The sequence below is a fragment of the Gymnoscopelus microlampas genome (genome assembly GCF_963454915.1).
Source record: "Gymnoscopelus microlampas genome assembly, chromosome: 6".
Classification (NCBI taxonomy): Eukaryota; Metazoa; Chordata; class Actinopteri; order Myctophiformes; family Myctophidae; genus Gymnoscopelus; species Gymnoscopelus microlampas.
The window spans coordinates 52,934,824-52,948,597 of record NC_139943.1 but is presented as its reverse complement, the minus strand read 5'-3'; the positions used below and the strand labels follow the sequence as shown (position 1 = coordinate 52,948,597).

At 39.9% G+C, this 13,774-nt stretch overlaps 1 protein-coding gene across 1 annotated transcript in view; it reads left to right on the top strand.

The window, feature by feature from the left end:
- cadps2 (Ca++-dependent secretion activator 2) overlaps positions 1-13,774 on the top strand; it is a 377,866-nt gene that overhangs the window by 313,998 nt on the left and 50,094 nt on the right. The window contains exons 18-19 of the mRNA XM_084058851.1: positions 1,727-1,883; positions 9,216-9,357. Coding sequence (XP_083914977.1) covers positions 1,727-1,883; positions 9,216-9,357 — 299 coding nt within the window. The remainder of the gene's footprint in view (positions 1-1,726; positions 1,884-9,215; positions 9,358-13,774) is intronic.

Genomic DNA, 13,774 nt, shown 5'->3' with positions numbered 1-13,774 from the left:
CGCGTTCCTAAGCCAGGGGTGAATTATCCCTTTAAAGGGGAATTTTGGATCTGACGTTCATAGTGACAGCACCGATTGCCGCGCCATGAGCTTGTAGATCTGCTGTTTTTGAAAAATCGTGAAAATCTTTGAATATATATATTTTTTTAAACGAACATTTGTAACTCTAATCTTGGCTTCTGTGGGGAACAAAATATTTGACAAATGTTCGCGTTAAAAACATATATTTAAAGATTTGCACACATTTTCACGATTAAAAAAAGAAAATGCAGATCTACAAGCTCTGCCACGCTATGAGCTCGTATATCTGCTATTTTTGAATAGCCAAATAAATCTAAAAAATGACAGAGATGCCTCCCCCGGATTGAACAGGGTAATGGATCAAGACCGTTTCTTTGCTGTGAGTGGATCTGCGCCCCCGTCATTTCTTGAACATACTGGCAGTTAGTTGAACACCCGTTTTAGTCCATGTTTGTGCTGTATTTTAGTGGTGGTGATGAGAATCCTTTCCTTGTATAAACGTCTCTCTGCTGAAACTGTCGCCTGTTATTCCCGCCGTCAAGGTCTCTTTCCCCTTTATGCAGCCACAGACACCCATCTGGCCCGTTCTCCGGTTCATCCTGACGTTTTCCGACATCTTTTGTTTCCTTCATCTTTTCATGGCTGTCCTTGTTCCCTTGTTCAAGCCGTCTCTCTTGTTCACTTTCTGTCATAATTCATCCACTTTTTGTGGCATGTTGATGTTTTCGAATGCAATATTTTTTTGTTGTCGTTGTTAATAGAGATGTATCGATACCATTTTCTCCTGTGACATGAGATCGGCATGGCATAGACTGGCATACTCGCCGATACCGATATCAGCATTTTAGGCAGTATGTCGGCAGCTTTTCCTACACAACTGTTAATAACTAGGAAGAACTCTAGTTATTAACAGTGGTGTAAAGTAACCAAGTACATTTACTTAAGTACTGTACTTGAGTACACTTTTGAGGATTTTTTACTTTACCCGGAGTGTTTCCACTTGTCAGTACTTTTACTTTTACTCCACTACATCTCAGAGGCAAATATTGTATTTTTTACTCCACTGCAATTATATTTGATAACTTTAGTTACTAGTTACTTTGTAGATTTTGATTATGATTACAAAACATACATGAATCACTTCAGCCCTATGCATACTTAGGCTATTTGAAAATATGTTATTCACCTTTACTTTCAGTACTTAAGTATATCTTAATGCAAATACTTTTGTACTTTTGCTCACTTGTTGTGCTTGTTTCTACGTCGTGGTATTGCTACTTTTTACCTAACCTAAATCTGGGAACGTGTCTGTGTCATTTTAGATTTTAGCTATAACCATCGTTTAATACTTTGGCTGTTCAAAAATAGCAGATCTAAAAGCTCATAGCGCGGCACCGAGTGCCGCGCTATGAGCTTGTAGATCTGCTATTTTTGAAAAATCTTGAAAATGTCTGCAAATCTGAATATATATATTTTTAAAGCGAACATTTGTAAAATACTTTTTTGCAAAGATTTAAGTTACAAATGTTCGCTTTTAAAAAAAAATGTTTTTCCCCTCAAAAATAGCAGATCTACAAGCTTGTAGATCTGCTATTTTTGAACAGCCAAAAGAAATCTAAGGTGACACAGATTCGTTCCCGGTTTTAATGGTACTCACTCCTCCACCACTGGTTCATTAATCCTCATAATCTCTGTGTTGTCTCAGGCGTTCTCGTGGTGGGCAGAGATGATGGGCGACCACGCCGAGACCTTCCTGTCTCTCTACCGAGCGGACATGGACGGCGCGCTGCAGGTGCAGCCGGTGGACTCGTGGGACAGCTTCCCCCTGTTCCAGCTGCTCAACAACTTCCTGAGAACTGACCGTAAGTCTAACCACTGAGAGAAAAGTCCCACCACCGCCATGGAGGTTGTGGGTTCGAATCCACCGTAGTGCAGCCGGCTTTGACGGGCGTCTCTACGAACACAATTGGCCCGTGTTCGGGGGAGGGGAAGCCGGGCGGGGAGGTCGTTATTGGTCATTGCACGTGATTCTATGGGCTGGGGCGGCACCTGTCAGCGCGGAGTGTGTTTGTTCATGTCATGGACCCAAAAATGATGTATTTTCTCCCTATAACCCCCCGTTTGAAAATGTTTTGTGCCAGGGAGCCCTGTACCAGATTTGTGTTGTAAGGATATTTCAAAAATCTTCCAAATATTTCACATTTTATTTCTAGATTTTCTTTTAAATAGCAGTTCTACAAGCTCACAACGGGACGTGAGCTTGTAGATATGCTATTTTCAAATAGCCTGATGTATGTAGGTTTAAAGTGCTCATGTGGCCTATAATAGTTGCTTCTTTTGGGCTTGTTTTCCTAGACCTGGTTGCTTATTTCTCTCGCGGAATCTGACAACGCTGGCGGTGACACCTCGCCGCCACTCACTAACAGAAACGTGTGTTTCTCTGTCGCATCCATATCTGTGTTTTTTCCTTTTCTTTTGGTCCCCTCCCCTTTTTACCGCCTGACCCTGTCTCCCCCCATCCCTATTTAACCCATTAAGACCTGAGGCCCATCCTACAAATACCTTCTAAATCAGAGGTTCTCAAACTTTTTCATGCCAAGGACCGTCAAAATTGTATTTTGGCCGTGGATGTTTTGTGCCAGGGACACCCAGACGAGAAGGTGTATGTAAAAGAAATAATAAAAAAGACAAAAACAACATTACACTTTCAAGATTAAAAAAAAAAAAAAATCAAAAATAGCATGTACAAGCTCGCAGTGCGGCACAAAGTCATACACTGTGAGCTTGTATATCTGCTGTTTTTGTGAATATCTGCTGTTTATGTTCTAAATCCGCTGTTCTAAAGACTGTTCTAAAGAGTTTTCTGAAAAAACATATGTTGCTATATATATATAATATTGCTAAAATCTAAAATGACTCGGATTCTTACCTGGTTTTAACGGGTTAAAATACAAGCTGCTGACAAAAAAAAAGAAAGAAAAAAAAAAGCGTAAAAAAGGAAGACCCTACCGGCTGCTTCAAACACGGTGCATGTTCTCACCGCTAAGAGCGCTAATTAACAAGTGGTTGATGCTACAGGAAGAAAAAAAAACACCCAGGCTCGTTAAGAGAGCAGCACACCGCTAGCAACACGCGGTACTTAACCCATTAAGACCGGGAACGCATCTGTGTAACCCCATTAACCATTATCTGATACTTTGGCTATTAAAAAATAGCAGATATACAAGCATATAGCGCGGCACCGAGTGCCGCGCTATGAGCTTGTATATCTGCTATATATATATATTTTTTTTTTTTATTGTGAATATTTGTGCAAATCTTTGAATATATATATTTTTTTTTAAAGAGAACATTTTTATGTTTCTCGGGGGTCCCTGGAACAAAATATTTTCAGACGGGGGTCCACGGCCAAATACATATCATTTTGGGGGTCCTTGACATGAGAAAGTTTGAGAACCACTGATATTTTAGCAACATACGTCTTATTAAAAAAACAACTGTTAGGATTTAGAAGACATTTGTAGAATCCCCCAGAAGCAAATATTTGAGTTAAAAATGTTGATATATAAAACACATAAAACATATTAAAAAAACACAATTTTTCTAAAATAGCAGATCTACAAGCTCATGGCGTGGCACTGTTTTTGAATGGCCAAAGAGATCTAAAAATGACACACAGATGTGTTCCCGGTCGTAACGGGTTAACATCGGCGCTGATGAGGTTACACGGGAGAAAAGTGGGGGGGCCGGTACAGGGGACACGATCGTCATCATCAGCCTTTAAAGTCTATACCTGTCAGGAGGGGGGGTGGCAGCACTGCCCCCCTCCACCACCACCACCAGGTGTCAGCTGACCTGTCTTAGCTGTCACCTCCGCTAACTCAGCCGTGGCTTCACTCAGACAGGGAGGCTACATTAGCACCGTGCTTCAGACACCTGTCACCATGCGTTCGCTTCATTTGGACACGTTTGGCCCAAAAGGACAGAAAATAAACGGTTTGGCGTGAGTGTGTGTGTGCGTGCGTGTGTGTGTGTGCGTGCGTGCGTGTGTGCGTGTGTGCGTGCGTGCGTGTGCGTGTGCGTGTGTGCGTGTGCGTGTGCGTGTGTGTGTGTGTGTGTGTGTGCTTGCGTGTGTGTGTGTGTGTGTGTGTGTGTGTGTGTGTGTGCGTGTGTGTGTGTGTGTGTGTGTGTGTGTGTGTGTGTGTGTGTGTGTGTGTGTGTGTGTGTGTGTGTGTGTGTGTCTGTTTTTATAGCCCTTTCAGCTACTTCTCAATTCAAAGACAGGTAATTTGTGAAGAACTGCACCGGAACGATACCCACGTTTAACGACAACACTTTTTAACGCGGAAATTGAATGTTATATATACTCATGCTGCTCGAAGAAATTAAGGGAACACTTTGATCCCTTAACCCATTAAGACTGTGTCATTTTTTTTGTTTCTTTGGCTATTCAAAAATAGCAGTTCTACAAGCTCATAGCGCGGCACCGAGTGCCGCGCTATGAGCTTGTAGATCTGCTATTTTTTGAAAAATCGTGAGGATTTGTGCAAATCTTTGAATATATATATTTTTAAAGCGAACATTTGTCAAATATGTTGTTCCGGGAAGCCCCAGAAGCAAAGATTTGATTTACAAATGTTCGCTTTAAATATATATATATTCAAAGACTTGCACACTATATCTGTATATCTGCTATTTTTTTTATAGCCCAAAGAAATGACACAGATGCATTCCCGGTCTTAATGGGTTAATTGTTTGAGCAGTTTTTCTTCAGAAGAAGAAGTCACGAAAACTGCAACTAAAAAAAAGGAGGGGAAAAAAAGCAAGCTGTTGTAGATCAAAGTGTTACCATCATTTCTGTTGAGCAGTATTCAGGATGCTATTTTTGTTCCGTGAATAATAGCCTTTTCCCTGCTACTACATGTACAAAAATATATTTAGCAAATTGTAATTTACCTGCAGTGTATCAAAATGGCTACAAAACCAGATGGAATGAGAGAAGCTATTGTCCCCGCAGGGTATTTTCTGATTCTATTTGACTGTTTTTTTTTTTACAGGAGCATTTTTGAAAGGAATTCAGCCAGTCGTACAATAATTCCTCTCATTGTTTCCTCACTCAAAACCGAAGCCCTTCAGCTCCCCAGACGTTGACTTTGTGCCAAAGCTGAGATTTGGCTCGACACAAAGCCTTATTTAACCCATTAAGACCGGGAACGCACCTGTGTAACCACTTTGACCATTATTTTATACTTTGGCTATTGAAAAATAGCAGATCTACAAGCTCATAGCGCGGCACTCGGTGCCACGCTATCGACAGCTTTTTTTTATCGTGAAAATTTGTGAAAATCTTTGAATATATTTATTTTTTAAAGCGAACATTTTTAACTCAAATCTTTGCTTTTGGTGGGTCCATGGAACAACATATTTTGATGGGGATCGGCGGCCAAAAACATATAATTTTGGGGGTCCTTGACAAGAAAATGTTTGAGCACCACTGATATTATTGCAACCTACGTTTTTCAGAAAAATTAAGACATTTTTTGAGACATTTGACAGTTACAAATGTTTGCTTTAAAGAAATATACATTCAAAGATTTGCACACATTTTCACGATTTTTTAAAAATAGCAGATACACAAGCTTATAGCGCGGCACTGAGCTTGTAGATCTGCTATTTTTGAATAGCCAAATAAATCTGAAAATGACACACAGATGCGTTCCCCGGTCTCAAAGGGTTAACCATATCAAACCTGCCATCCCTACAGTATTTTTTGGGCACGTCATGCTGCAATAGGCGAAAAAAAAAGGCTTTCAAAAACATGTTCAAAAGATTTGCAAAACATTTCTAAAATTTTCAACGTTTTCAAATATAGCAACAACAAAAAAAAGCACAGATTTACGAGCTTGTAAAAATCCGTGCTATTTGTTGTATGATGGTGTTATTATAGGGCTTACTACGTGGTTAACATGCTTTATGCTTTATACATACAGTAAACACGTACTGTATATGTGGTGCGCAGACAGGCTGCTCGAGGGCAGCATGCGGATCAAAACTTGTAAAGTATTTAATTATGTAGGAGAATCCACAAATATCACCATTAATGTGGTCGTTTTTCTTTCTTTTTTCGTCGTCTCCACTTCTCTCCCTTTTTCTCCTTTAAGCCATTAAGACCTGGAACGCATCTGTGTCAATAAAAAGCATAATTTTACATTTTCGCTACCCAACAATAGCAGATATACAAGCTCATAGCGCGGCACCGAGTGCCGCGCTATGAGCTTGTATATCTGCTATTTTTGAGAAATCGTGAAAATGTGTGCAAATCTTTGAATATATATTCTTTTAAAGCAAACATTTGTAACTCAAATCTTTGCTTCTGGGGGGTCCCTGGAACAACATATTTTGAGATGGGCAGTCGGCGGCCAAATACATATCATTCCGGGGGTCCTTGACATGAAAAATTTTGAGCACCACTGAGATAGAAACATGTTTTTTTTCAGAAAGACATTTAGAAGACATTTTGTAGAATGGGCTTCAGGTCTTAAAGGGTTAATTATTCCATGTGTCACAACAGTCTGTTGATGTGAATCGGTAAGGTATAATCACCGAGGCAGAAATTAATGAGCCATGTGGTAACACAATATTAACCCATTAAGACCTGGAACTGTCATTTTTAGATTTGAGCTAAAAAGCATTATTTTACACTTTGGCTATTCAAAAATAGCAGATCTACAAGCTCGTAGCGCGGCACCGAGTGCCGCGCTATGAGCTTGTAGATCTGCTATTTTTGAAAAAACGTGAAAATGTGTGCAAATCTTTGAATATATATATTTTTAAAGCGACAATTTTTAACTGAAATCTTTGCTTCTGGGGGTTCCTGGAACAAAATATTTTGATGGGGGTCCGCGGCCAAATACATATAATTTTGGGGGTCCTTGACATGAAAAAGATTGAGCACCACTGATATAGAAACGTACGTTTTTCAGAATACTGTTGAGATTTAGGAGACGTGTAGAATCGGCTTCAGGTCTCAATGGGTTAACATGAACAGATTTGACTGGATCGTGATCTCTACAAGGTCACACCATGCACTACACTGTCCATGTTTTTTTTTAACCAATTCAATCCGGGAACGCAACGTTCGTGTCGTTTTAGATTTCTTTGGGCTATTCGAAATTAGCAGATCTACAAGCTCATAGCGTGGCACTCATGAGCTTGTAGATCTGCTATTTTTTTTAAATCTTGAAAATCTGTGCAAATCTTTGAATATATATATTTTTTTTTTTAAGGATTTTTTTTTTTTTGAGATGGGGGTCCGCGGTCAAATACATTTCTCAAAATGTTTTATAAATCCTAACAGTATGTTACTATATCAGTGGTGCTCCAACTTTTCCATGTCAAGGACAACCAAAATGATGTGTATTTGGCCTCAAAATATGTTGTTCCAGGGACCCCCAGAAGCACAGATCGGAGTTAAAAATGTTCGCTTTAAAACAATCGATATATGGCCGCGGACCCCCATCTGAAAATGTTTTGTGCCAGGGCCCCACAGAAGAGAAGATTTTTGTTAAAAAAAATGTGTAGATGTACAAGCTGTGACCTTGTATATCTGCTATCTCTTTTTCAGAACCATTGTTCTAAACCACTGTTCTAAATCCTAAGAGTTTTCTGATAAACGTACTTTGCTATATAAAATCTAAAATGACTCGGATGCTTTATCTGTTTTTAATTCATTCATCATTGATATCACCAGTTCTTTTATATTTTTTTTAGGCGAATAATAATAATAGACTAGACCCAGGCAAAGAAAGATGCCATGATTTTACACTTATAATTATTATGATTTTTTAGCAAGCTGTAGTGCAGATTATTTTAACCCATTTAGACCGGGAAAGAATCTGTCATTTTTTGATTTCTTTGGCTATTCAAAAATAGCAGATCTACAAGTTCATAGCGCAGCACCAAGTGCCACGCTATGAGCTTGTAGAACTGCTGTTTTTTGAAAAAATCGTGATTTTTGAATATATATATATATATATATTATATTTTTTTTTTAAAGCAAACATTTGTAACTTCTGGGGATTTTACAAATGTCTTCTAAATCCTATAACAGTTTTTTTGAAACACTGATGTTTCTATATCAGTGGTGCTCAAACTTTTTCATGTCAAGGACCCCCAAAATGAAATGCATTTTGCCGCGGACCCCCATCTCAAAATATTTTGTAATAGGGACCCCCAGAAGCAAAGATTTGAGTAAAAAAAAATGTTCGCTTTAAAATAATATGTACATTCAAAGATTTGCACACATTTTCACGACTTTTCAATAATAGTAAATCAATAGCAGATCAAGCTCATAGCGCGGCACTCTATGAGCTTGTATATCTGCTATTTTTGAGCCAAAATAATGCTTTTTTTAGCTGAAATCTAAAAACTGACACTAGACGCGTTCCCCGCCCGGTCTTAACGAGTTAAATGCTCACTTGATTGTCTGCATGTGTGTGTTTGCACAAAGGCACGCGGCGGTTGCGAGGGAAGTGGTTGTGCTCTCTCGCGAGGGCCAAAAGGCTAGTGTTACTCCATGACGGTACACAGTGGAGGGAATTAAAACTAATGAAGTCCTGAGAGACCCGGGGAGCATTTCTTCTTCTTCCTCCTCCTGTCTCCTCTCTCCTTCCTCCGTCTGCTCGCTTTATATATATACATCCATATCCTCCCGCTTTATTTATTTATCTCCTTTTTACAGCACAGGGGGTTCTCAAAGTGGGGTCCGGGGTCCCACATGGGGGTCCTTGTTTGGGGGGGGGTCGCAGGATCCAGGGGGTCCCCAGCCAAGAGTAGTTAACCCATTTAATTCGGGAACACATTATTTTGTGTGATTTTAAGATTTCTTTGGAGCTTGTAGATCTGCTATTTTTGAAAAATCTTTGAATATATAGATATAGATATGTTTTTTATATGGGGGGGTCCACAGACAAATACATATCATTTTGGGGGTCCTTGACATGATTGATTGATTGATTGAATACTTTATTAACCGTTTGCCAGCACAGAGATACAGTTATACAATAATGCTAAAAAAACACAAAAAGCCCTGGAGTTTTTCATAGAGATTCCATCATCACCTTGCCTTAATTTGATTGCCTTCTCCTGTGTTGTTCCTTCCTCTGCTGTCGGGGGGTCCCCGCCGCTCCCCTCAGCCCAGCTGTGCAACGGGACGTTCCACAAGCACCTGCAGGACCTGTTCGTACCGCTGGTGGTGCGCTACATCGACCTGATGGAGTCGTCCATCGCCCAGTCCATCCATCGGGGATTCGAACAGGAGACCTGGCAGTCAGTCAGGTAAAGGTCACGATGCTCTTCAGCCTATAGTTATATAAGGATTGATGATTAGAGTTTCATCATCAGCATGTGTTGACGTCTCTATAGAAAACTATGGTACTTGTGTTAAAGGGCTCTTAATGCTAACTGTTTTGGTTGTTTCCATTAGGACGTTGTGTAGTAGGGTAGTGCAGTGTTTCTCAACGTTTTCAGGCCGCGACCCCCCAAAATAATCCTATTTCAACTGGGGACCCCCCCAAAATAATCATATTTGAACAGGGGACCCCCCCACCCTGATATGCACTTGGAATTGTAGGAGTTGAGGCATTACATTTAAGTGTTGCCATTGGAATTGTAGGAGTTGAGGCATTACATTTAAAGTTTTGCCATTGGAATTGTAGGAGTTGAGGCATTGCATTTAAGTATTGCCATTTGAAGTGTTAAACACTGCTATAGCACTGCTACCGAACAGCGATGCAGCACCCAGGTCCACTGACATACATGTGCAACCTTGTGTTCGGGGAGGTGGGGGTCTACGACCACTTCCTGGTACAACTAGAAGTGAGCAGGTCCACTTCCGGGCTGTACCATTTTTTTTATTTATTTATTTTTTAAAATTAATGATTTTTATTTATTTTTTTCACCCGGTGCCAATTTTCTATGTCATCCTGGGCGCTACACTCCCCCCGCCCGCCTATAATTGAATGATTTAACATAACATTTCTAACACTCACACCCCCACTCTGAGGCCAGTGGAGATGGTACTTTTCATTATGTTGCCCATGCTACTGCTGGCTTTAAATGGATGTTTCAACGCAGAACGCATGGCAACTGATTGAACTTGAAGCAGCCATTGAACATGAATGGCGAGCGTTACTATACACAGTGCCATACGGGTTAACAGATGCGCAACAGTGGGATGAAGAATGCGGGGAGATGAATGGTACTGTAACAGCCCCAGTGTAAAGACAGGACACAATGTATTGCAACACACATTCTATAGACCTTTTCAACACCTTGACAGCATATAAACATTCTGCAACGCGTACCAAGTTTGTTTTCCTGTGGCTGCTGCCGCCGCGGTGTTGTTGGTGAATTATCAGCAGCCGAGCCCGACAGGAAATAAAACTTGGACCCAAGCTGTTTCCTAGCAACGCAATTCCACTGGCAAGGTCTATAGCTAGAGAAGTACTTGGATTGGTAAAAAAAAATAAAGAAAGAAGGGGTATTGAATGGAACTGAGCGCTGACTTTTGTATGTTTGTTATTGGTTATGCCATTCAACAACCCTTAACCCATTCAGTCCGGGAACGTATCTGTGTAACCACTTCATCCATAGTTTATACTTTGGCTATTCAAAAATAGCAGATCTACAAGCTCATAGCGCGGCACCGAGTGCCGCGCTATGAGCTTGTAGATCTGCTATTTTTGAAAAATCTTGACCATTTTGTGCAAATATTTGAATATATATATATATATTTTTTTTTTTAAAGGGAACATTTGTAACTCAAATCTTTGCTTCTAGTTCTAGGGGGTCCCTGGAGCAAAATATTTTGAGATGGGGGGTTGGCGGCCAAAAGCATCATTTTGGGTGGTCCTTGACATGAAAAAGTTTGAGAACCACTAATATTAAAACAACGTAAGTTTTTCCGAAAAAACGTGGATTTAGAAGACATTTGTAGAATCCCCAGGAGCAAAGATTTGAGTTACAAATGTTTGCTTACAATATATATATATTCAAAGATTTGAGTTACAAATGTTTGCTAACAAATGTTCACGATTTTTCAAAAATAGCAGATCTACAAGCTCCGAGTGCTTGTGGATCTGCTATTTTTGAATTGCCAAAGAAATCTAAAAAATGACCCAGATTCTTTCCCGGTCTAGACGGGTTAATGGAATGTGAAGTGGATAGAGAGAAAAGACAGCATTTCACTTTCCAGTCAAAATCCCAGTTTGTTTTGTTCCTTTTCTTTCATCCCCTCCCCGTTTCTTTATTTCTCTAAACGTTTGTTCTTGTGGTGGATGGTGTCGCGCGATCGATCTTTGTTTTTTTATATTCTCTAAAAACGTTTGTTCTTGTGGTGGATTGGTGTTAACGTGGAATCGATTGATTTTTTTGCCGTTGACTCCTCATTTCCGGGACACAGGACGATCACCAACAATCTACCGAGCGTGCCTCTTCCCAAAGTACCCAGCCTGCCCCTCACGTTGCCACAGATGCCCAGCTTCTCTGCGCCGGCGTGGATGGGGCCCCTGTGTGACAGCACGTGTGTATTATGGGCATGGAGGGGAGGGGGCATGGATGGGTCACTGTGGCATGGCATGGGGGGATTCTGTTTCCTTGTCTGACTATAGTGGATCTAGTGCAGGGGTCTTCAAGGTTTTTCAGGGCCAAGGACCCCTTAAGCTGAGAGAAAGATGAAGCAGGGACCCCCCACCAGTGGTGGAAAGTAACTAAGTACAATTTTTTGTTACTTTTTACTTAGTATTTCCAATTTGCAATACTTTTACTTCTACTCCACTAAAACTTTAGTTACGAGTTACTTTGCAGATACAAATTATTACATTATAAAACATACATTAACCACTTTAGTCCTATTTTATACATACTGTAGGCTATTTGAAAATAGTCAATCTCACAACGCGTCGCATCGCGACGCGTTGTGAGCTTGTAGATCTGCTATTTTCAAACATTATATTTTATTTACATTTTGATACCAATACTTTTGAACTTTTACTCAAGTCAATTTTGAATTCCCGCCTTTTACTTGTAACTTCTACATTGCAGTATTGATACTTTTACTTAAGTAAAACATTTGAGTACTTTTTTTCAAACCACTGCCCCCTTTTGTATAAAATGATGTTGCAGATTAAACTTGTTCATAGATTTCATAGATAGCTCCATAGACTGGTTTGACAGCAACCGTCATCAGTGTATTTTCAGACATTTAAAACCCTCAGTACTTAGTATAAACTCGACCTTAGCCTCTGTACTTACTTGATCTGCTCTTTTCCCCCTCCACGCCAAACCTCTTTGCTGAAAATAGCCGATCTACAAGCCCACCACACGTGGCAGCGCGACATGTTGTGAGCTTGTAGATCGGCATTTTTTTGGCTAACGTTCCTCTTTGAATAGGGATGCTAGTGTTCAAGTGGGTAATGAAAAAGAAAAAGAAAATCCTATCGCACAAAGATTTGGCGGGCCCCCATGTAGTAACTCTGAGGACCCCCTAGGTGTCCCCGGGACCCCCTGTTGAAGACCCCTGATCTAGTGGATACATTACGTGCAACCCCCCTGGCCGTCATTGTTCCCATTCCATGGCTGTTCTTTAGGTCTCTTCTTTTATCAGCGTGAATACTTATTTTGTTTTGTTTATTTAACATTTAATTAGGTATATCGTTGCTGTCTGGGCACGAAACCTCTTATCTCCATATTCTAACCTTTTTGTGTTTTTTTGTAAATTGACGCCCTATACTTGATCATACTACGGCGTCACATAAAAGTATCAAAAAATAGCAGATGCTTGGAGATTTTTTAAGATTTCTTTGGCTATTCAGAAATAGCAGATACACAAGCTCATAGCGCGGCACCGAGTGCCGCGCTATGAGCTTGTAGATCTGCTATTTCTAGAAAAATCTTGAAAATGTGTGCAAATCATTTTTAACTCAAATCTTTGCTTCTATACTATATTGCTATCTATATTCTAATACATATTATTTTAGGGGTCCTTGACATGAACAAAGTTTGAAAACCATTGAAAATATAGCGACATAAGTAAAAGAAAAAAAACCTTAGGAAAAAAAATAAGTTTCTCCCCCTAAATTAAAAAAAAACAAAACAAAGTTAAAAACTTTGGCTTTAAAAAAGTATATATTCAACCTGAAGATTTGCACACATTTTCACGATTAAAAAAAAAAAATAGCAGATCTACAAGCTCATAGATCTACATGCTTGGAAATGTGGCGCGAAGCGACACGTTTTGAGCTTGTCGATCAGCTACTTTTGCTAGTTTTGAATTTGAAATACTGAGACGTTTGGTTTTGGTTTCCAGCGGACAGAAACCATATAGAAAGTCTTACAGACAGAAAGGTTGAGCTGATCGTGTTGGGTTAGTTTGTTGGGGCGTCTTAACATTCTAATCACTTTGATCATTGAAGCTAAACTGTGGTGTATGTTGTGTGTCGTATTCAGCTCACCTACATGTTAACACATTCAATCCTGGAAACGCATCTCTGTGTCATTTTAAGATTTCTTTGGCTATTCAAAAATAGCAGATGTACAAGCTCATAGCGCGGCACTCGGTGCCGCGCTATGAGCTTGTAGATCTGCATTTATTTTTGAAAAATCGTGAACATTTTAGCAAATCTTTTTTAAAGCGAACATGTTTTACTCAAATCTTTGCTTCTGTGGATTTTACAAATGTCTTCTAAAATAGCTT